The following is a 25148-nucleotide window of genomic DNA, read 5'->3' as shown; positions in this document are numbered from 1 at the left end:
ATTTCTAGGTCAGAAAATCTCTCTCATTACATGCTTATGTCATTCTTCCAGGGAGAAATAGCATAAGAAAATGAATGTTTACAGTGGAAATTAAAGCGGAAAACAGAGTACTTTGTTAAATTACTCTAAGAAACAAAAGGAACTGAAATACAGGAAGTCCCTTTTCCTCTCCCCCCTTAGCCGCTCCCCGCAAGCCCAGAAGTCTTACGTGTGGAAACAGCCATTTGAGAATTATGTCTGGATGATCTCCAGGGGGGTTAAAAATAGCTCTGACTAGAAGCAAGGTAGAACTTAAGAATGGGTATGAAGACAGTGGGTCCCCAAAGCTGTCCAGTCCCAAAATATGGTCCTATTTTTCTCCAGAGGTCATCTAACCCAAATTTCTCTTCCCTCAGCATCCGTTTACGTAAAATCAATTCTTCTCAGTTGCCTCATCTTCTTCTCCTTCTACTTGGGATGCCTGTTTATTGCATTTGTCCATTATATGAGGTAGGTAAAGAATTTCAGGACATGCTAATTCCCTTGCCTATTTCTGCATATTGATTAGAACATAGACTTAAAAGCCATATTCACTGGGATTCAAATATACCTCAGATTTTTTAATTTTTATTGCATTTTGGATAACACAGTTACAATAGTATTAATGTTCATGGTTTTGATGTACAGTTATTATACCTTCACTATCACCACAGTGCCCACGACCTTCCACTGCTGTCCTCATGTCACTTCTAGCCATCTTCTTCATTTCCCCCTCTCCATCTAATGTATGCTAACCTCAGGTTTATAATCAAAGGACGAAGTTTTGTCATCATTTGATACTATTATCTACGTTAAGTTCTAACCGCGTGGCCTTAGGAAAGTTACTTACCTTCTCTGCTTCAGTTTCCTCATCTGTAATATAAAGATGGAAATTTGCCCCAGATGATTTTGTATAACTCCTTGATTATATCAATGTACTACTCAGGTCAGTGCTGGTAGAAGGTTAGCTTTTTTCAAAATTAATGAGACCATAACAGAAGTCAGCTTGTATATTTCTTAAACCTGAAAATACTGTCTTACAGAATGTAGGAAATTATGGTTTTTCTTTCCATGAAGATTTAGAAATAGCTTTAAACATTCCACCAAAAGTAAAACTAAATACTCCAAATGAATGTTAATAAATAGTAGGAATAATTGTTTTGATATATATTACTAGGTACTTTCCTACTATCGTGTTCTAATGAAGAATATGTACTTTCTTACTATTGTGTTCTCCTCCTTGGAGAAGAAAAATAAAAGGACAAAATCTTGCTATTATTTGACCAAGGAAATTTCATTCCCAAGTGCTGGAGCCTCTAATGTAAAGAACCCCAGCCTTTCCTTGCTTTCTCAAAAGATCTCAACGTTCAGGATTCCACTATTTGCCTATTTGCTTTTGCTTAAGAATATCTGAGGGCAGGTGGGGGAGAGAGAGAGGGAGGGAGGAAGGGAGGGAGGGAGGGAGGGAGGGAGGTGCCTGCCATAGAGCTAGGTAAGGGGGTGAGGGAAACTGGGAAAGGTGGGAAATGGGGAAATGCACGCCACTGATAAAGTGTTGGGTATTGAAGCATTATATAACTGAAACCCAATCATGAACAACTTTGTAACTGTGTATCTCACTGTGATTCAATTAAAAAAAATAAAATAAAAACCAAAATAAATTAAATTAAAAAGAAAAAGAAGAATAGCTGAGATTTAAAATAAACAAGTATTATTCCCCCATCTTGAACATGTAGAGAAAGTGAAGTGTGTATAGTTTTGAGACAATTAGGCAACATTAAACCCCTCACTAGAAAAACATCTTGTCTACCACAATGATACAAATATTTCAATGCTATCAGTTGATGTTTGTCTCAAACAAAACCCAAACATAAAAAAAACTTCTTTTCTGTGACTTTCAGGAAGCCTTTAAATTGAGAAATTGACTTCAAAAACCCTTGGACCACCATGAACTATACCTGAGACAATTAGAATACCAAAAATAATGAAGGAAAATTATAAATTATAAGCTATGAGAAAGAGAAAAAGAAGGGAAAAAGACAAGTATACAGTACCTATAGATCAACATCCAATACATTCAACAAAATCACCAAAACGAATCCATCTGAAGAAGGATACCATTAGCACTTGATGAGAGTAGAAAGGGGAACGCTTGCCTAGGACAGAATGCCAGAGATCGATTGCAAATATAGAGGGAGAGCTGAAATGGGGATCATCCATCTGTATTAAGAATCATTAATGAGGGGCTAGAGTGATAGCACAGCGGATAGGGCGTTTGCCTTGCACACGGCCAACCCAGGTTCGATTCCCAGCATTCCACATGGTCCCCTGAGCACCACCAGCAATAATTCCTGAGTGTAGAACCAGGAGTGACCCCTGTGCATTGCCGGGTGTGACCTAAAAAATTTTTTTTAAAAAAAGGGCTGGAGTAATAGCACAGCGGGTAGGGCGTTTGCCTTGCACAAAGCTGACCCAAGTTCGATTCCCAGCATCCCATATGGTCCCCTGAGAACCACCAGGAGTAATTCCTGAGTGCATGAGCCAGAAGTTACCCCTGTGCATCACCGGGTGTGATACAAAAGCTAAAAAGAAAGCCAAAAAAGGAATCACGAATGAATCCTAAAATTTTTTTAAAAAACGTCAGTGAGGATTCACATATTTTCATGGCCTTAAAGTATGTCCCCACAAACTTCTTAGTAGTTTGTTTTTTGTTTTTTGTTTTTTGCAAGGTAAACACCCTACCTGCTGTGCTATTGCTCCAGCCCCCTGCTTAGTAGTTTTAAAGAAAAATGGATGACTAATCAGTGAAGAAGTCAGACAATTGACTGGTTGATCAAAATGTTAGCATCACAAGAAGAAACTGCATACTGTCTGGATAAGACATTCTGAGAAAGGAATGACATAGTAGAGGGAGAACTCCAACCAGAAATACCTATTCTGAATATAATCATGAGGGAAAATAAGACGAACTTAGAACACTTTATATTCTGTTAAAATGTGTCATAAAAGACAAAAAAAATGTTAAAAAATGACAACTAATTATAATACCTGATCTTAGTAGTGGAAGAGATAGTATAGAGAGTAAGGTGTTTGCCTTGCATCTGGCCCATTTGCTTCCCGCACCACATATGATCCCCTGAGCACAAATGATCCTATGAGCACATACGATTCCCAATTCAAGACTAACCACTGAACACCCCTTCTCCAAATAAAACCCAGATCTCAGATTAAGTCTTTTACTTAAAAAAATAAAATAAAATAAAATAAAACCCCTATTTCATTGTGGACCATCCCTAGCAATGCTCTGAGATTACTCCTGACATGTTGCTGAAAGGATCTTGTCTTTTGAAATTTCAATTTCCCCAGTCCCCAAAAATATACTTATAAGGACATTATTTCAGGTCTAGGAGATAGCTCAAAGATCCGTGGTGCCCAGTGATCCCATGAGTCCCTCTGGGAGCAACCAGGAAGCACCACGCACTCCCACCCTGCATTATTGCTGATGAACCCAGAATTTTTTAAAAAATAGAAGAGAGGTCATTTTGCATCCGTAATACAAAATTGTAATATTATGATTAAATAAAATTATATCTGTCCTGTGGAAATATTTAAGTTCATACAACGTGCAGTTTCCTTGCAAAAAGTCCAGAAAGGGATGAGGTGGAAAAAATTCCCAGGTTCCCTGCACTCACGCACTAGCCCTGGATTGGATAATCAGAACATGATCCCCCTACCACAGAGGGTAGCCCTGGCAATCCCCTGCCCCACCAGACCAGAGCACAAGTGGGTAAAGTATCGCCGGGCCTGGTCCCTGCCCTAAGCACTGTTTGAGATGCCCCTCCAAATAAAACTGTTCAAAAAATTTGTGTATATGTATTGATATAGTTATATTTTCATGTAGAAACAGAATCATAGAGGCAAGTATGATGTCAATTTATATAAAAGTTATGTGGACATTCCATCTTGTCTCCTTATAACTTTTCTATAAATTTGAAGTTCACAAATCATGAATCACAAAATCCTGTTGATCGTTGATTTCTCGAGCAGGCTCAGTAACCTCTCCAATCGTCCTTTCCCTGAGATCTTAGAAGTCTCTCTCGACTCGACCTGCCCAACAATGCCGCATTGGAGGCTCTTTCAGGGTCAGGGGAATGAGATCTGGCTTCTTACTAGATTTGGCATATGGATACACCATGGGAAGCTTGCGAGGCTGTCCCATGTGGGCAGGAAACTCTCAGAATCTTGCTAGTTTCTCCCAGAGGGAGAAGTAGGTTATAAGATATCGTTTCTGGGAGCTTGCTTTTAAGTCTCTGGATGTTGGCCGTTGATGGGATTGCATACACCTGGGTTCCTCTGCCCGTACCTTCATGTGTGAGGCCTGTCTGAACGTGTGGAGAGGGGCCTCAGGCATGGCTGTAGCTAGGTTCCGGTGGTCTTCGGCTGCTGGGAGCTCTGCTCGGGGCGGGGAGGGAAGCTGGAGCCCATCCCCTCCAAGGGGCCCCGGGGAAGACAGGTAGGCATGCGAGCAAGATACTGTCTTCAAAGTTATTTCTTTGAAATTTTATTTTGAAGTTATTTTCAAAGAAAAAGTTAAATAGGAAACTGGAGATATAGTCTGACAGGTGCTTGCCTTGTATGCAGCTTACCTAGGTCAACCCCCAGCACTCCATATAGTCTCATAAGGCTTGCCAGCAGTGATCCCTGATTCCAAAAAAGTTAAATTAAAAAAAGCCCAGTCTATAGTTATGTATTCCTGTAGTAAAGCAGAGTGAAGTCTACAGGTGTGTATACCTATAGTAATGAAGGTATATACATTAACTGATTATCAGTTCAGTTAACACATTTTGCTGGCACATACCATAGATGGCTCATACTTGGATATCACATAGGACAGATTGTACCAAGATAAATACTAATTGTTGTCAAAACTTCCTGTTCCACTTTGGTTTAGTGCTGACCAACAAGACAGAACACTATTAATGAAGCCACCCGATGGCAAGAAACACTAATTACAGTGTTTGCATCAACATGTTAATCTATGAAGTAGCATTTACCAGCACCTGTGCCCATGCTGAGACCTCTAAGCAGATTATCTCCTCTCATGCCCAACAGCAGTGGATACTGGTTTTCCAGTCCTGCAATGGTTAAGGAAATGAGCAGACTATGCTGGATCAAGAATTTCCAGCGAGTAAATATAAGAATGGTGATTTCAATGCAGACAATTTGATTTTCAGAGCCTTCACTCATAAGTAAGTGCAAGGAGATGGGCCTGGAATCAGAGCATGAGAGGGAAGCCAAAGAGACCAGACCTAAAGCATGACACCTAAGAAAGGTCCAGAAAGCTCTCGATTTCAACTTGGAAGAACTCCGATACTTTGGGATATAGTGTTTATCTCTCCCGTCTGCTGTTTGCCACCAAAAGAGAGGCTGTCTGTATTTTTTTTATTGCTTCAGATTGTAGAAAATAAGGTTTCTTCTCGTTTATTAGCTAGTTAGCTCGTTTGTTAATTAATATGTAAACTAAAAACTTCTGGGATTGTTTGCATGTTGTTTATATGAGAGCTGCTTATCATCCCGCTAATTCAGCCTACTAAATAGAACACAATTTTTGAAAGCTGGAATATAAAGCTTTGCTGAAACTTGGGCTGCCAAATTATTTTGCCATAGTTGAATGTTTGTGCATAGATTCTTTCCAAATATAGACAAGCTGAAATAGAAATATGGGGATATAAGAACTATTTGGTATTCTAAATAGGGGGATAGACTGAGGGAAAATGCTAACAAAATCCTTCCTTTGTTGAAGTAAGCCAAACTAACATAATTTCTATAAAGCCAAATGGAATTAAGACCTGTAACATAATGGAATTTGGTGTGTTTCTAGGATGTTTTTATCAATACCTGTGGGGTTTGCTATATACACCATGAGATCAAATGAGAACATTAGCCAAAGGCATCTATATAGCCCCTGTCCTCAGGGAGCTAAGAATCAGGTGTCCTACATTGTATTGACCTTACTCTGAACATTATTCTCTTCACATTCCATAGCTTTAGTCTATTTAAAATACATTTATAAAACCCCACAGTTTATTCCAGCACCACATACATGTTCTTATTTTGTGCCTTTAAACTATTCTGTAGAACACTGATTTCAAATGGCCCAAGTTTTTCCTTCCATTCTTGGATTAGTTCATGATCATACCAGTGCTACATAAAAATCAAACCATAAAACTCCATAGGTATACAATAAATATTCGTGTTTTCCTCAAATCTATGACTCAACTAAATGATTATTTTTCTGGAATAAATGCAAGAGATCTTAGGCATTTATGGGCTGAACAGTTTAATCCATGGGCAGGTCATAAATTGCTCTTAAAGATGAACTTCAGCTGAAGTTGATCACTCATTCTCCTGCAGGCCAGCCTTGGAATATTTAGCTCCAGGTGAGATAGCAGAAGAGTGCATGATGCCCTAAATATAGGCTGATAACTGGTAAAATATCTCTTCCCCCACTCTACTCACCAAAACAAATCATGGGGCCAGTCTCAACTGAGGAAGTGAAGCTCCATTTTAATTCAAGAAGCTGAATACAAGATAGCCATTTGCCAGAGTTCTCATTTACGTTTTTTGTTTTGTTTTGGTTTTGTTTTTGTTTTGGGGGTAACACCCAGCGATGCACAGGGCTTCCTCCTGGCTTTGCACTCAGGAATTACTCCTGGGGTGCTCAGGATGCTGGGAATCGAACCTGGGTGGGCCGTGTGCAAGGCAAACACCATACCTGCTGTATTATTGTTCTAGTCCCCTCATTTACTTTTGTTGCTATTATTCACTGGATCTTGTCATGCAAATTATTTAAGTCCTCCAATAAATAACTTTATCAATTCAAACACCTCCAATAAATATTGGATAAAGCCTGTTAATACAAAAACAATCCAAATGCAAATTTTTTGAAGCCATGTAGTTGTTTGCAGTAAATATCACTAAAATTCTGCAAAAGGAATTCAGTTCATTAGATCCTGACTTGGTAACAAGAACAGTATGGTCAAATTATAACTGATCTACTTAATTACTTAATTTATTCAGCAAATATTTCTTTATTACCTCCTATATGTCAGACCCTATTCTAGAAGTTAGAGATAACAGTGTTGAACAAGATAGTATACAACTCTCCTTTAACATAGTTCACATGTATAGAGTAGAAATATGAGCAAGACAGCATTAAATAAAGAAAATTAAAAGTTCCAAGGCCAAAGAGGTAACACAGGGATTAAAGTGCTTGTATTGCATGAGATCACATCCCATTCTTTCCTAACACTAGCGCAGCGAGTAGAGCATTTGCCATGCATGCAGAGGACCTGGGTTCAATTCCTGGCATCCCATATGGTCCCCCAAGTGCCACCAGGAGTAATTTTTGAGTGCAGAGTCAGGAGTATACCCTGAGCATTGCTGGGTGTGACCCCAAAAGCAAAAATAAATAAAATAGTTTTTTAAAAAGAAAAGTTATAGAAGCAGATAATATTGAAGGTCAGACAATTTTGTGAACATGCCAAATTTACTAAATTTTACACATTAAGGGGTGAATTTTTTAGTATGTGAATTATATCTGAAAATAAATGTGTGAGTTCAGATAAGTATATATTTGCTAGACAATGCTTGCCAGTCCTATAACTCTATACTTAACTTTCCAAGAAGCTTCCAAATAATGCACTAGCTATATATCAGGCTCCAATGTTTTAACATCAAACACCTTCTTTTTTTTTTTTTTTTTTTTGCTTTTTGGGTCACACCCAGCGATGCTCAGGGGTTACTCCTGGCTTTGCACTCAGGAATTACTCCTGGCGGTGCTTGGGGGACCATATGGGATGCCGGGGATCGAACCCGGGTCGGCCGCGTGCAAGGCAAACGCCCTACCCGCTGTGCTATCGCTCCGGCCCCAAACACCTTCTTTTTTGTATTAAATTTTCACTGTCACTGTCACTGTCATCCCATTGCTCATTGATTTGCTTGAGCGGGCACCAGTAACGTCTCCATTGTGAGACTTGTTACTGTTTTTGGCATATCGAATACGCCACAGGTAGCTTGCCAGGCTCTGCCATGCAGGCGAGATATTCTCGATAGCTTGCCGGACTCTCTGAGAGGGGCGGAGGAATAGAACCTGGGTCTGCCATGTGCAAGGTGAATGCCCTACCCACTGCACTATTGCTCCAGCCCTATTGAATTTTATTTATTAAAATTAATTTATTTTTAAAAGTCATTGTGAAATTACAAAGTAATTCATAATTAGGTTTCAGGCATACATTATTTTTTTGTTGTTTTGGGGGGCCACACCCAGATGCTCAGGGGTTACTTCTGGCTCTGCATTCAGGAATTACTTCTGGTGGCACTTGAGGGATCATCTTGTATGCTGGGAATCAAACCCCCTATCCGCTGTACTATCACTCACACCCATCAGACATACAATTTTACAACACTGATCCCTTTACCAGTGTCCGCTTCCCTCCACCAGTGCTCCCCACCCATATTTCTCCCTCCCACCGGTCTGCTTTATTGAGAGGTTCATCTATATACATATATACGTCTTTTCACTTATGTTTACAGTATTGTTAGGGTTTCATACCTAATACACTTCCACCTTTCAGCACCACCTCTTATTCCCAGTTTAGTGCTTCCCTTCACCATAGATGTTGCCCCACTCCCTGTCCTGTCCCCTAGCATCCTCAAGTGGCGAGTTTTTTACTGAATACCAGTTCTCATGTTCTTTGTTTCCATTGTCTTTGGGTATTTGTTATTTCATTATTATGTTTCTTTATATCTCACGTATGAGAGAAATCACTCTTTAGTTCTCTCTGTCTCTCTCTCTCTTTTACACACACACACACACACACACACACACACACACACTTCATTCAATATAATACTCTCTAGGTCCCTCCATGTAGCAGCAAAATCTATGACTTTATCTTTTCTTATGGCTGAGTAATATTCCACTGACAAACCCCTACTTTTAAGAGATGCGCGCAGACAAATATGAAAAAAAATTCTCTAGGGAACAAACACAAAATGCTGAGGTTTTACTTAGGATCTTGTGTCTGTGCTTTTTTGCAGGTTTCAAAGAAAACCCATTGATGGAAGTTTTGGTTCCAATGATGGTAAGAAAATTCTTGACTTCAAATTAGAATGATGTTGCCTATTCTTGCAAGATCGCATTTTATTCTTTTTTTCTATTCCTTTGCCTTTTGTAATTTTTCAATAAACCCTCCTCTGAGGGCTTAAAATCAATGCTAAGTAATTGAAAGCTCGATTGAAAAAACAAGGAGTCTGAGGACTAAGAAGACTGAGGAACAGATACATTGACCAATGTATCAAAGTCTATAATTATGAAAAACAGTTTACATCACATGACAGTAAATACACACAAACACAGATAACTGAAAATGCAATGGATTCACTAATACTGACTTTTTTAGAAAGGTACAGGAAATATAAAACTTGGTGAAATATAGAGTAATTGGTTTTCCAGACATTGTATTATATCTTTTCTGACCCTCTCAGTTTGAATAAACTGCTTTATCAAAGATTTTTTAAAATGTCAATGTCCACATATTTTGAAAACCTAACTCAACTTGAATCACTCAGAGATCCCCAGGTTTCGCTCTTTGAAAGAGCATAACAAACCTGATGTCTTCATACATTTTCATTTCAGACAAAAATGGCCTATCAGGGCTGGAGCGATAGCACAGTGGGTAGGGCGTTTGCCTTGCACGCAGCTGACCCAGGTTTGATTCCCAGCGTCCTATATGATTCCCTGAGTACTGCCAAGAGTAAGACCCCTTGTGTGCAGAGCCAGGAGTGACCCCTGTGCATTGCTGGGTGTGACCCAAAAGAAAAAAAAAGGCCTATCAAATCCTCCCCTGAAGAGAGCCACTACTCAATCAGCGAAGAGAAACTAATGAGAATGAGACAGGAGTATGTTAGGTTTGGAGGAGTCTAAAGTTTTCCAAATTTCCTTCACTTTTCTTGTGTTGGTTTTTGCTTGGGACCACACCCAGAGGTGTTTAGGGGGCTACTCCCAGCTCTGTGCTCTGTGTGGTGCCAGGGAAACACATACAAGGCGAGAGCCTTGACCCTGGTACTGTCTCTCTGGCACTTGTCAAGATTTTCCTTTCTAAGAGGATAACCTCACTTTTACATCCCTTCCCCAAAATTAATTATTTTCTTCATTTTTGCCTCAACTTTAAAATGAAACTAGTTAGGGTAGGTAACCAATTGACACAAGATGAAAAAGTTGGGGGTTGGGGAGAGATGCTCAAAGGCTGGGCCACATGATTTGCAGGGTTCCTCTTCCAGCACTACCTGGCCTGGTGGGACCCCAAAACTCCAACCCTGAAAGAGAGAAATGGTTGGCAGCTGGTTCAAATCATGTCTTATTCTCGCATCAGCATTCAACCTTCTGCATGCAGGGCAGGGCAACTATAAATATAAAGTCCTAAAAGACTCAAATGTGCTCAAAAATGAAATCAGATTTTTCTCTTCACATAGAGCATTTAACAATAACAACAACAACAACAACAGATTTTAAGCAAGCATGCAAACTTAGCCTGGTCTATGTTAGTAGACAGGTAACAGAGCGAGTGCTTAGAGAAAAACATACCAACATGAGTTTCTTCATTAAAGTGGGATCATTCACATCATCACACATTGGCTTATTCCCTGCCAGAATATCTCTATCCTATAAACTAATAGGTTGTCTTTTATTCACCTTTCAAAATTCCCTGTTATTAAATATAAACCATTCTGAAACCATTCATCTGACTTGAAATTTGGGTGACAATGCTGAGGTTTTTGCATTCTGAGAAGGTTTAGACATAAGAAAAATGAACAAAACACTATTATCCTTTATGGGCCAATCTCCTACTGAAATGGCACATCCTGAAAGTCCACAGAGTGAAAACATTTTATGTGCTGGCACTCGTGTGGTATTCTTATCATTTTGTCTATCATAGAACCAGTAGTATTGCTATTGCTCCAAGTAAATAGGACTGGAAACTTCATCAAAACCATGAGCCAGAGCAAAGTATAGAAATTAATAATACAGCCAATTCTGCAGATCTACACAGCTGGTTTTTCCCTTCTAATGAAATCATGCCTAACAAAATAGTGATTGTTTTGTTTGTTCAGTTTCTTTGATTTTTTTTGAACTGCTTTTCTTTTGATTGTATGCACAAGAGATATTGGCTCCCCCAAACAATTTTAACCTCCTGCCACACAGGATCCCAAGCATTGTCCAGTTGAGTCGGTGTTTCAGAAATGCCAGAAATTCTGGGCTTTAGATTTAAGATCATTCTTTAATTACTATTTCCATATTTATTTTTTTACCTGCATCTTATAAGCGACACAAGGTAATAGTTAAAATAAGGAAGATTATGCTTAAAAAGATAAACAGAATGATTCTGAGGGAATTCTTTTAAAAACTGTATCTCTTAGGACCAGAGAGAGAGCGCAGTATGCTGTGCTCACGCTTTGTATGCAAGAGGCCTGGTTCGGTTCCCTGCATAGCCTGTTCCCCCAAACACTGATCTGCTGTTTGTATCCCTTGAGCACTGCATGGAGCAACTCCAAATGCAAACAAACACACCAAAAAAAGCTACATTTTTTGAAAATTAGACCAATACAATTGTTTTGTGAGTCTCCACAATGAACTAGCCAAAATAGCTAGCATAATTCCACACCAGCGCAGAATCATTAGCAATCAGTAGCAGACAATGTAAAAGGAGAAAGCGTGCTAAGGAGCTAGGGAGATAGTAGGGTAGAGTAATGGCCTTGAAAACCACTGACGAAAATTTGATCTCCGGCTCTCCATATAATCGCCTGAGCCACACCAGGAGTAAGCACTTGACATAGCTATGGGTGCCTCCAAAGCAAAAACAACTAAAAAAATTAAAGGTGTGCTTAGATATGTTGTTTAATTGTGAGTTTATTTTACTGGAGATGCAGTTGAGCATCAACTTCCTGGTCTTATTCATAGATATTTTTGAGCCCTTCATGCCAGTGACTATCTCACTGCCAGTTATTATTATTATTATTTTTTGCTTTATTCCTGAGTGCGTGAGCCAGGAGTAACCCGCAATACACAGGGGTTACTCCTGGCTCACGCACTCAGGAATTACTCCTGGCTGTGCTCAGGGGACCATATGGGATGCTTGGAATTGAACCCGGGTCGGCCGCGTGCAAGGCAAACGCCCTACCCTCTGTGCCATCGCTCCAGCCCCATCACTGCCAGTTATTCATATTTTGAAGTAAACTGTATTTTTTCAATTAAGAACAAATTTGGGGCCAAAGCAATAGTACACCTGGGAGGGCATTTACCTTGCGTGCGGCTAACCCGAGTTCAATCCCCAGTATTCCATATGGTCCCCCAAGGCCCCAGGAGTAATTCCTGAGTGCAGAGCCAGGAGTAACCCCTGAGCATCTCTGAGTGTGACCCAAAAAAGTAAAAAAAAAAAAAAATTTAACTGAACCAATACAATGAACTATTTTTTTACTTACTGAGTTATTCAAATCACTTGACCTCTTAGAATCTCCAGAGTAATAGTATAGTGAAGAGGGCATTTGCCTTTCATGTGAACGACCCGGGTTCGATTCCTAGCGTCCAATATGGTCCCCCGAGCACCATCAGGAGTAATTCCTCAGTGCAAAGCCAGGAGTAGCCCCTCAGCATTGCCGGGTGTGACCCAAAAAGGGGAAAAAAATGTGATAATAATGGTATATGCCTCATAGTATTATTGTCAATTTAAAGAGTAAAGTCATATAAAGAGCTTAGAAGAATACCTGATACATAGTAAGTTTTTTAACTTTAGTCAGTGGTGGGGTAGTAGTAGTAGTAGCAGCAGCAGCAGCTGTAACTGCAGCAGCAATATTAGTAACAGAAGCTTTAATATTCGTAGTGATGGTGACAATAGCAGTATCTGCTACAGTCAATAGTAGCATAGCAGAAGTAATAGCAAAGTTCTGTGCCATAATTATGGTTCAATCTATTTGAGGTTTTTAAAAACGTCAAAGTATAGACATCTCCTCATAACACTATTATTGTGCTGAAAATATCTCATTCCTCATACTTTATGAGTTTCAAAGTAGCCTGTTTTTTTTTTTTTTTTGCCTTGGAGTTAAATGAAACGCAGAGATCAAATTCACCATGTCATATTTTTATGGGTGAACTCAATAAAGGCCAGGAATATTTACTTTTTCTAAATAATAAGAATTATACGGGGCTAGAGCAATAGCATAGTGGGTAGGGCATTTTCCTTGCACGTGGCCGACCCGGGTTCGATTCCCAGCATCCCATATGGTCCCCTGAGCACCGCCAAGGGTAAGTCCTGAGTGCAGAGCCAGGAGTAACCCCTGTGCATCTCTGGGTGTGACCCCAAAAGCAAAAAAAAATTAAAAAAGAAAAAAGAAATAAATAATAAGAATTATATCAGAGGTTCTCCAAGCCTAAGAACCAGGAAGATTCTGTATTAAACCCAGGAAGTCATTATTCTAAGGGCTTTGGAAACACTCTTGCGAGCCAGGAGTGTTTGTTGCTGTTTCCGTGATCAATTCTTGGCCAAGCTACCAGAAGTTAGAAGAAAACTGAACCTCAAAGGTCTTATTATCTCTATCACTTAATCATAATTTTGTTTCTTCATGGAGTAAATAAATGGGCACCCAAAGAGTTAAAAACTTTCCCAAAGCTACAAAATTTCTTTCAACACTGAATGTTTTTACTTTACTGCTTTTGAATGAAAATGAAATCTGAGTTCTGGGAGAAGAGCATTAAACTGTGACAAACAATAAATGGAAACGGTTAGCTGTTTTACATGTGTTCTACATTTTAGATTAATGAAAACCATAAATAAATATATTTTCTTTCTTTCTTAAGAAATACATTTTCAATTAAGTAATTAAGCTAGGTAGTGAGGAAACTATGGAATTTCCTCAGTTGCCACTGAAAATATATTTCCCTACAATGCACAGAAGTAGCAATGTCATCCTGTTGCTCATTGATTTGCTCAAGTGGGCACCAGTAACATCTCCATTGTGAGACTTGTTGTTGCTGTTTTCGGCATATCAAGTATGCCATGGGTAGCTGGCCAGGCTCTGCCACACGGGTGGGATACTCTCGGTAGCTTACCGGGCTCTCAGAGAGGGACAGAGGAATCGAACCCCAGTCAGACGAGTGCAAGGCAAACGCCCTACCCACTGTGCTATTAGCTCCAGTCCATGCACAGAAGTACGATGAATTAACTCACAGACTCTTTTTTCCTTCTGACTGTTACTTCGATATTACTATGCTTAAGTTTCATGCAAAATGTTTAACAAATTGTGCTGGCAAAACTGGACAGCTACATGCAAAAAAAATGGGCTTAGACCTCCATCTATCACCATGTACAAAAATCAGATCAAAATGGATTAAAGACCTCAACATCAGACCAGAATCCCTAAGGTACATTGAAGATAAGGTCGGCAAAACCCTCCACGACATTGAAGCCAAAGGTATCTTCAAAGCTGACACGCCACTGGCCAAGCAAGTGAAAACAAAGATAAATAAATGGGACTATCTCAAACTAAGAAGCTTCTGCAACTCAAAAGAAACAGTGACCAAAATACAAAGACAATCTACAGAATGGGAAAGGATATTTATGCAGTACCCATCCGATAAAGGGTTGATAACAAGGGTATACAATGCACTGGTTGAACTCCATAAGAAGAAAACTGCCAACCCGATCAAAAAATGGGGTGATGAAATGAACAGAAACTTTTCCAAAGAAGAAATCCGAATGGCTGAGAGGCACATGAGAAAATGTTCAACATCACTAATTATCAGGGAGATGCAGATCAAAACAACAATGAGATATCATCTCACACCAGAGACTGGCCCACATCCCCAAAAACAAAAGCAACCGGTGTTGGCGTGGATGTGGGGTGAAAGGGACTCTCCTTCACTGCTGGTGGGAATGCCGACTGGTTCAGCCCTTTTGGAAAACAATATGGACGATTCTCAAAAAGTTATAAATTGAGCTCCCATTTGACCCAGCAATACCACTCCTGGGAATATATCCCGGAGAGGCAAAAAGGTATAGTAGAGATGACATCTGCATTTCCATGTTCATTGCCGCTCTGTTTACAATAGCCACAATATGGAAAAAACCAGAGTGCCCGAAAACAGATGATTGTCTAAAGATACTCTGGTATATTTACACAATGGAATACTACGTAGCTGTCAGAAAACATGAAGTCATAAAATTTGCATATAAGTGGATCAACATGGAAAGTATCATGCTGAGTGAAATGAGTCAGAAAGAAAGAGACAGACATAGAAAGATCACACTCATATGTGGAATATAAAGTAGCTGAGAGGTACAAGCTTACAATGTTGCGATTCCTGGCAGACATTTCTCTGGACTTAGTTACCAAAATACTAAAATACAGAAATCCAAAACCATGCTGCTGCTAGTGCGGCCTCCTGACCTCATATCTCTTCATTCTCAGCAATGGAAAACAAATTACCAAATGCTTTCTTTTCAGCAGATTGACTTTAGGGGGGAGAAAGTCCAAATCAATAATAGTGAATTTTTTTGTTTAAATATTGAATGTAATCAAAGTAAAGTGAAAGTAAAGTGAAATTTACCAGTTACACATGCGGGGTGGGGGCTGGGGAGGTGGGGGGAAGGGGGGAGGTATATCGTGATTCTTGGTGGTGGAATATATGCATTGGTGAAGGGATGGGTGTTTGAGCATTGTATAACTGAGACTTTAACCTGAACGCTTTGTAACTTTCCACATGGTGAATTAATAAAAGAATTTAAAAAAAAAAAGTTTCATGCAAAAGACAACCAAGTAGTTCTGCCTCGGTCAAGAAGTTTCCGTTCAACATCAATTATGAGGGACAGAAAAGGTAGGGATGTGACATCTCTGGTTCAAGGCTGATGAAGAAGGATTTAATATACCTATAGTATGTATAAATGTTATCCCTATTTACATAAGCTTCCAAATCACAGTGATTTCATCATAGAAGCTGGTTTCTGGTATTTCTATTCAATGGTGGCCTTCCTCTCAGTGATTAAAAGACTCATGTGCCTTTATTCTTATGTTTCAATATTACTGTGAAGCAGGCATTTATTTCCCTTTCAAGTGCCAAATAGTAAATATGAGCCCCATAGTCACTTGCAATCTGCATTGTAGTCATAAAAAGACAGATCCAAATGAGGGTAGCTGTGTGAAGATAACTTTCTAATTGTGTGATTTGGGATGATAGAACATCAGATGATTATGCAAAATTAAGTGAGTGAAGAAGTAAAAATTACTGGATAGTTTCACCTGCATATAGAATGTGAATATGTAAAGCAAACAAAATGATAACAGCAATAACAACAAAACTACCTACAGAACTTCTAGGAGTGTGTCGGAGCATGTTCCCTAGAGAAAAAGGTGAGGTAAGTGGGAACGATGAGCAGGACAGTAGATCCTACTTATTGATGGTAGGATGGCTCTAGAATGTTGGTGGTCAGGGCAATGAATCATACACAAACAGAGGTGTAAAGCTATACCCATAAAATTCTACAATATTGTACACTAAAATAAAAGTATTAAAATAGAAACTCTGAAAATATTTTATAGGGGCCAGAGAGATAGTAGAGCAGGTATGGCATTTGCCTTGTATGAGCCCAACTGAGTTCCATCTCTGACACTTCATATAGTTCTCTGAGCATGGCCAGGAGTGATCTCTGAGCACAATGCAAGGAGTAATTCCTGAACACAGTCAGGTGTAGTCCCCAAAATACAAAAAAATTGCATAAAAATTTTAAAAGATTGCAAAAGAACATAAAAGATCACATTATACACAATATTTTTAATTATTTAAAATTTTAAAGCCATTCTTATTTTAAGAGCCATCAAAACCAGACTGCAGATTAGATCTGGTTTAGGAACCATAGTTTGGTGAGTCCTGTGTTAGAGTGAAATGGAAAGAAAATAGTAAATATTGGAACTTGATCACTTAAATTACTTATAGTTCTCTTGTTTTATTTTAGTAACAACATAAAGTGCATTTTTTCTTTTTATTTTTACCAGGTTCTGGAAATATGGCAGTATCACACCCAATTGCAGCCAGCACCCCTGAAGGAAGCAATTATGGAGCAATAGGTATTTATATAATGAATCCGCTCATGGATGTGTTCTCTAACTTTCCAGAGAAAAAGTAATTTTCCTTCAGCCTCCAATAACTATGCGAGCAGGCAAGCGGTAGTTATATAATGCTGCATTTTATTTGTAAGACAAATTGGTTGGATGAGGTGGAACGTTCCCTTCCATCTGTAATTTTCTCCAGTCTGCTATGACTGTGTTGCTTGGAGCTGATAACCACGCTTGGACAGAATTCTCGAAAATGACTGCCATCAACTCCCCAGACTCCCAGAGAGATTTCTTCACACCCAGCTTGACATTAGAGCATGAAAAATGTGTCAGTCTGATGTTAGGGAACCTGCTCTTAACTGACTAGTGTTTCATTCTCAGGTTTCAGTGGAGTAAGGGCGATCAGAAGACTAAGGCTGTGCAGCAGGTGAACATGGCGGTGGCCTGACAATCTTTCATTTGGCAAACTTACCTGCTTCCTGCCATCCAGTCATTTACATAGCAACTGCCAGTGCTCATAAAGTGGCCTGAGAACAACAGAACTCCTAGGGCTGCCTTGTTAGAGTAGGAGTTCACTGATGCTTCTAAGCACTCCCATGATGCTTGTGGGTCTGTAAACGATGCACCTCAATAAGGAGGGCCTGGGAATCCTGTATTCCTACCTTTTTATTTCGTAATTGTTCTGTAACTTGGAGAAGCATGTGTGCTCTGCACAAGCGACTTATTTCTGGCTCTGCAAAGACAGGGTGTGTGGTGTGTGTGTGAGTGTGTGTGTGTGTGTGTGTGTGTGTGTTAACCATCTGAACAGAAGAAATAAAGCAGAAATCGGCTTGGCTCATGAGCTCATCAAACTGCACAAACTCCCATCTGCTCTCTGAAACATTCACAGGAACACAAGGAAACTTCTTCCTGAGAATGTTGCTTTCATTATGTAATCATAGATACAGCATGTGGGGAATTTCTGTGTACAAATACTTAATCCACAGAAAATGTTGAGCTGCTAGTTATATGTATGCTTAGAGATATGCGGTAGATATTTTGCATAATGTGTGCATGTATATGTTTGTGTTTCATATTTGAAAAATATAAAACAAAATATAAACACAATTTTTGCATTCAGATAGTAAACAGAGCAGATGCCTTTATATTTGTCATCTGGATTCAGCCTAAGAAATAGATCAGTGAAATATGAAATAGGAGAAGAAAAAAGCAAAACGTTTATTAAAGATGGGCTGAAAGAAAGGACATGTCTTTTGGGGAAGGGATTTGCTTTTACCTCCACAATGTTGTAAAGAACTCGTTAGCCAGCACTGCGCTTTTCACAAAGGATCGGGATCCCGGAGTTCCTCTCGACTTTGAAGCAGATGAAGCTTTCTGTTTCAGATGAATCAAGCTCCAGTCAGGGCCGGCAGATGTCTTCCTCAGACGGTGGGCCAGCGGGTCAGTCCGACACAGACAGCTCCGTAGAGGAGAGTGACTTTGACACCATGCCTGATATTGAGAGTGATAAAAATGTCATCCGAACCAAGGTACTTCTGCCTGACTCTTGGAGAGCACAGAAAGTTGAGCAGACAATGTCAATTTCAGCAATGCCTCGGTTTCTTTAACTTTTCTCCATTAGAGAAAGTCCAATTTTCCCCTAGGACTTTTTAGATACAGCCTATCTATTAGCTGAGAAGCAATATTCTGTTAATGAGCACTTATTAGTTTATTTTTCACTGAAGAACATTAGTTCATGAATTGTGTAGTAAAGTACAACGTAGCCTCACCTTGCCCATATCTCTCCACCACTGCCTTAGACCCTTTCAGCCTCTCCCCACTGTGAGTCCACAAAGTAAAATGCGGGGGCCGCTGCTGCTGCTACTGTTGCTGTGAAACATGTGCGTTCGGTGGCCCAGAGCCACCTCCCCACCTCCCCAGCCTCCCCAACAGAGAGACGGAGAGACAGGGAGACGGGGAGCCACAGCCTGATGGTGAAAATGGCCCTTTTTATGTAGAGCTGCTAGCATACTTATAGAACATCTGAAGGAGGGGTTGAGGTCAGGACATAGGTGTGATTGGTCATTTACATGGACAAACGTTTGGTGGAGGAGATTCCCCTGGGTAGATTCACTCAAGAAGACACTCTGTCTCCCAGGGACATCTACATTGCCTTTATCTTTTCCTCTAGTTGTATAAGTTATCAATACTTGCAGTTGTTTGGATAAACACAGTAAGAGACAAAGATCCCAACACTTAGTTCTCTGGGCTTTGAGAGCAAGCCGTGCTTTTACCTTAAATCCCAGACTAAATCTTCAGGACAATTCAACTTGTTTTTCCCCATGAGGGTCCTGTTTCTTAATTCATAACATCTTGCATCAAGATCATGCATTTATGCTTTCCAGAATGTCCCATTTCGATGCCGGGTAGTTTTGCCACTCACCCCGGCTCCATCCCAGTCCCATGGCAGGACCTCCCTTTTGGGGTATTAGGAACTACAGCAACTGAAGCCTGAGTCAAGTAATTATGACCTAGTAATTATACCCAGGAGTAGGTAGTGTTCGGAGTCAATCAACTCCTAAATATTAGGAGCATAGCATATGGTCTTTCTGTATTTAACCAAAGAACATTGCTCTAATAGTAAAATTTTAAAAGGCTACAGGGGAAATAGAAAAGCAGGTACAAATATACAGCACTTCAGACACAAAGCAGCACAAATACTAAGCTCAGAATTACCAGAAAGGTCTGGCTTACAAGCAATCAAGACTGACTTGGGGGACTAACACAATGAGAGGTAAAATACAAAAAAAAGGTCAAAGATAAAACTCCAACCAAATTAGGGATGCTAGCAAGGTTCTCTGGGTGAAGGAAAAGGGGCAATACACAGATGAAGCCCAGAACACTTGGGGTTAATTTCCAACCCCCACCATCCTTGGTAACCTCTGTAGTCTTAGGAAAAGGTTTTCTTAAAACAGTGTCTATTCCTTGCATATGTATATACCACACATCAGTGAGATCATTTGACATTTGTTTTTCCCCTTTTGATTTAATTCCTTTCACATAATCCCCTTTCAGATTCATTCACGTTATAACAAAAGGCAATGTTTCACCTTTTCTCATAGCTAATAGGAATCAATTGTGTATACCACAACTTTGTTATCTATAATTATCACTTCTTTTTTGGAAGCAGAAGGTCCTAGTCAAGAGAACACAACACGAAAACAATCTAAGGGTTGAGTGTGGACAATAAAAGAAGAAATTGAAGCTTATGGAGAAAGAGTCATTGAAAGGGAGAACTTAGAAGACTCAGCATTCTTCAAAATTAAAGTTCATTTCTTTCTGACATAGTTTTTCTACACAGGGTTATATTTACTAAGAAATATGAAGGTAAATCGCACAGTTTCAACTATCACCCAAGAACAATGCAATAAACATCTCTGAAATAATAGTAAGCATTCAAGAGTTCCAATAGTTTTCTCATATCAACCAATCCTTCAACTTCTAAGGAAAATTCTAGCATTTTTTATTAGGAATCTTGAGAAAAGCAATATTATAACGCCCCACTCCCAGTGAGGGAGTGAATTGAAATGTTTAAGTTCTTCTTTATATAATTTAAGCAAGAAAAGCCGAGTACAGATTTGCCTTCTCTTTTATTTGACATCCCAGGTCTTCCTTTACCTGTCAGATCTGTCTCGAAAAGACCGGAGAATTGTCAGCAAAAAATATAAGATTTATTTTTGGTAAGTAAATGACCATTAGAACCATGAACCCTTAAGTGTATATTTTTTTAATATTGTAAAAGCCACAGTCATTTCTGTTGCCATGGTCAGTGTTTAATGAAGCACAAGTTATAGGTACTTCAAGGATCCATGCCTCTCTCTACAGAAAAAAGAACAAAAAAACAAGCTACAAAAGGCAACCGCCCCTGAGTGGAATAAGCAGAAAATAAAACTAAGAATGGTGGTCAAATACCATGCAGCCAAATAATATTTGGGGGGTCAAGTGGGGGGTGTAGCAATAACATTAATATGGCATTGCCTTCCACAAGACAACCTCAGTGCAGTCATTTCTCTCCTCACTAGCTCTTGCTCCTGAAAGAAACAGATTCCGGGGTCTTTATACTTCAAGTTTCTAGAGTAGCTGGAGACCACCTGAAGGAATGATGATCCCACCAGCCCATGATAATAGACCCGTGATCCTCAAATACACTGATGCCACCTCCCTCCATGCCAACGGCTGAGTTGCCCACACGCTTCTCTCCTTCCACTCACAAAATCCGGGATGCACTTGTGACAGCTCTTCTACTGTTCTATTCTTTTCTCTCAAGGGAGCCCTTTAATTTGGATATAGAAATTAGAAACACGGGACAATGGGGTCCCCTCGTGGAATTTCCTAGTGGCAGCATCATTTTGCAATTAAGAGGTAACTAATCTAAGAGATCTACACCCTCCTGGTTTGATCTATCACCTATTGTTTGCTCTCTGATTCCTCTCAATCTAACACATCCTAACAAGATGGATCTTTATTAATAATTTAACCAGAAGCAAGTTTTATCTGTGTTGTTTTACCTATGATTATCCTGAAGGAAATCAAGAACAACATAATCAGCTCCTAATTACTTTTACAAATTAACTAGGCAGTTTTGGAGTGGAAGAATTCTTGTAAGATAATCATAATGATGAGTCAAGATTCCATTTTTCACTCAGAAATAACTCTGTCTGATTCTTTCTCCTGCATAGGAACATTGTCACCATTGCTGTGTTTTATGCACTGCCTGTGATCCAGCTGGTGATCACCTACCAGACAGTAAGTGTCGCCCCTGAACCCCAGCTTCCATTCTACAAGGAGGGATCTTGCTGTAACTTACAGAGAAAGATATAAATTAAGATCAGCCCATGTAACATTTCCCACTTGGGTTCCAGTTAGATTTCCCCATTGCTTCATCTTAGTTGACCATTAAGTCTTAAGTCCCAATTGTTTTATTATAGAGGCAACTGAAACTTCCTATCCTATACACTTTTCTGCCAATTAGAATCATTAATTTGTACTCATTCATTCCATATCTTCAAGTGCTTTAGTTATTTACCAGCCCAAACTTTTTTTTTTATTGAAACACTGTGAGAGCAGTTACAAAGTTTTTGGTTTAAGTCTCTGTCATACAATGATGAAATACCCAACCCTTCACCAGTGCACATTTTCCACCATCAAAAACCCCAGTATCCCCCCCAATCCCACACCCTCCCTCTACCTGTGTGGCAGATGATTTCCACGTTACTGTCTCTCTTCTTTGATTACATTCAATATTTTGACACCAAACCCACCATTATTATTTGGGATTTTACCCCAACACTCAGATCTGCTGAAAAGACAACATTAGACAATTTGTTTTCTATTGCCGATTATGAATTGCATATGATGATGCATGGCCACTATCACAGCTGCGCGATTTGGGAATTCTGAAGTTTTAATAATTAAATCTGGAGGGATTTCTGCCGAAAGCCTCTGTGTTCCGAGCTTTGTTTCTTTGTCTCTGGGATCATGGCCAATAAGCAGCTCGATCAGCAGCCAGAGGGCTCATTCATGGGTGGCAACTCAGGGTCTCATGGGGGGGAGGGAGAAGGGCTGTCTCCACCCCCATCGCATGAGGCCCCGAATTCCTTATCACTGTGGTCCCCTCCTGGCTACCCCTAGACCTCTGGGTGATGGCGGCAACTGAGCAGCCCAAACTTTTGACCATCATAGGATGAGTAGAATAAGCAAAGGTCCTGACCAAAATAAGCAGGTTTAATATCTAATTTAACCAGTTCCTTCTCGTGGAGGGTATTTTTGAAAAAGTTAGAACAGCTTCACAAAACAAATATTAAAATAAAATTCAAATATGGAATAAAGCTAAAATCAATGTGAACAAAAAAAATAATGCATACTGCCTGAAAATTCCCACTGCTCCTTCGTAGGACTCAAGTCTGGTCATGAAAAAGATCTTCAGTAGGATTTAGTGTGAGAAAGCCTGAGAATTTCAGGCTCGCAGGGCTGGAAGTGCATCTAAGGTACTAACTCAAACTTCGCTGTGTGCTAAAACCACAGGTGGGAGCTTTTAAATTACCAGGAGGCTGGTGAGCTAACACAGCAGCTAGGGTGCTGGACACCGGGGGCCAAACTCAGGGGAGTCAGGCACAAAGGCAGTGCTAAGGAATGACAGAGCCAAATATCCAAATCACAGGGTCAACAGCCCTGAAATCAAGAGACCCAAACTTTAACAACTGAACTCAGAAAGGTGCCTGTCGAGAGGGCAGGCTGGAGGGGGAGATACGAGAGGGAACCTGGGAACATTGGTGGAGGGAATTTGACGCGTGTGGTGGGATCAGTGCTGCAATACTGTGTGTCTAAAGCTCAACTATGAATAACTTTGTAAATCATGGCACTTTAATAATTTTTTTAAAAGAGTGCTTGACCTGCACAAGGTTGACCCAGGTTCTATCCAGAGCACCCCATGTGACCCCCAAGCCCTGCCATGAGTGATCCCCGAGTGCAGAACCAGAAGTAAGCTCTGAGCAGCTTCAACTATGACCCAAACTGCCAAACTTCCACCCCCCAAAAAATAATAATAAATTTCCAGTGTTGGACTCAGTGGCGATCGCCCCAAGAGTCAGAGTGACTTTTATTAGAAGTCACTTGCCTTTGATTCCTAGCATAACATGGTCCCCCATGCACCCTGGGAGTGACCCCAGCACAGGGCACAGTCAGGGGTAGCCTCTGAGCACCACCAAGAGTGGCCACAAAACAAAAACTAATCAATTCCGTTTCATTCCCAGTGTCCCAGCTGTACCCACACTAGCAGATCAGAATTTGAAAGTGAAACCAGTCACTAATACTACTTAAACAAACTCCCAGTGAGTTGAATGTTGTCAAATTTGAAAGCTAATGGTCTAATAATATTTCATTAATATCATACTTGTTATTTGATAAGGACTAGAATTTTTTAAAGCTTTTATTCCTCTATATATATATATTTTGTTTTTTTTGGGTCACACCAGGTGTTGCACAGGGGTTACTCCTGGCTCATGCACTCAGGAATTACTCTGGTGGTGCTCAAGGGACCATATGGGATGCTGGGAATCGAACCTGGGTCAGCCGCGTGCAAGGCAAACGCCCTACCCGCTGTGCTATTGCTCCAGCCCCTCAAAATATTTATAACTTCAATTTTCTCTGAATACTTTTGGTACACTGTCAAATGGTAATCTGTGTTGTAGTCTGGGAAGTATTTTTGTTGTTTTTTTTTTAATGCTAATTTTGGGGCCACACCTGGAAGGGCTTTATCCAGGCTTTGCACTCAGGGATCACTCCTGGAGGGACTCACGGGATCATATAACCATATGGGGTACCAGGGATTGAACCCAGGTCACACATGTTCAAGGCAAACATCCCACACAATGTACTATCTCTTGAGAAGTTTCTAATGATAGAGATGTTGAATATATAGAAAGCCAGACAGACTTGCCACATTCTGTCTACCTGTCTGTGGGTAGCAGATCCACATGGAGGTTACAACATCTCCATACCCTCTGAGCTTTCAACTAGGTTATAAAAAAACAAGACTAGTGCAACTAATTGAAAAGTCGCAACATTAACCGTCATTCATGACCCTTTTATAAACAGAAGAAAGGAAATTGAGTTTTTTGGGTAAACTCCTCCTTCAGGCCACATAATGGGAGACATTGATAATATCTTTGGTTTTTTTTTTTCACTGAATTTTTATGAAGGTAACATGATTTAAGTGGAATCAATGTTAATATTTTAAGCATACAGAATTACTGCACCAACCCTACCACCAGAGTGCCAATAGCCCTCCACCACTATCCCCAGATTCCTTTTCATCTGTAGGATAACATAGCCTCAGGTAGTTTAGGTTTATTGGGTTACTCCCATCACAGTGCTCCCAATTCCTCTGTGTTTATTTGTAACTTCTTTCTTTGTGTTCTGTTGAC

The 25148-nt window shown here is 40.0% G+C and overlaps 1 protein-coding gene across 2 annotated transcripts in view; it reads left to right on the top strand.

Moving 5' to 3' along the window:
• Positions 1–25148, top strand: part of SIDT1 (SID1 transmembrane family member 1) — a 107550-nt gene that overhangs the window by 55163 nt on the left and 27239 nt on the right. For both annotated transcript variants that reach the window (XM_055126382.1, XM_055126381.1), the window contains exons 9-14: positions 396–489; positions 9121–9164; positions 17125–17196; positions 18568–18713; positions 20830–20903; positions 21903–21969. In XM_055126382.1, coding sequence (XP_054982357.1) covers positions 396–489; positions 9121–9164; positions 17125–17196; positions 18568–18713; positions 20830–20903; positions 21903–21969 — 497 coding nt within the window. The remainder of the gene's footprint in view (positions 1–395; positions 490–9120; positions 9165–17124; positions 17197–18567; positions 18714–20829; positions 20904–21902; positions 21970–25148) is intronic.

The sequence above is a fragment of the Sorex araneus genome, chromosome 2 (genome assembly GCF_027595985.1).
Source record: "Sorex araneus isolate mSorAra2 chromosome 2, mSorAra2.pri, whole genome shotgun sequence".
Taxonomy (NCBI): domain Eukaryota; kingdom Metazoa; phylum Chordata; class Mammalia; order Eulipotyphla; family Soricidae; genus Sorex; species Sorex araneus.
Note: the sequence above shows the minus strand (reverse complement) of the source record. Positions and strands in the feature narration are given on the sequence as shown.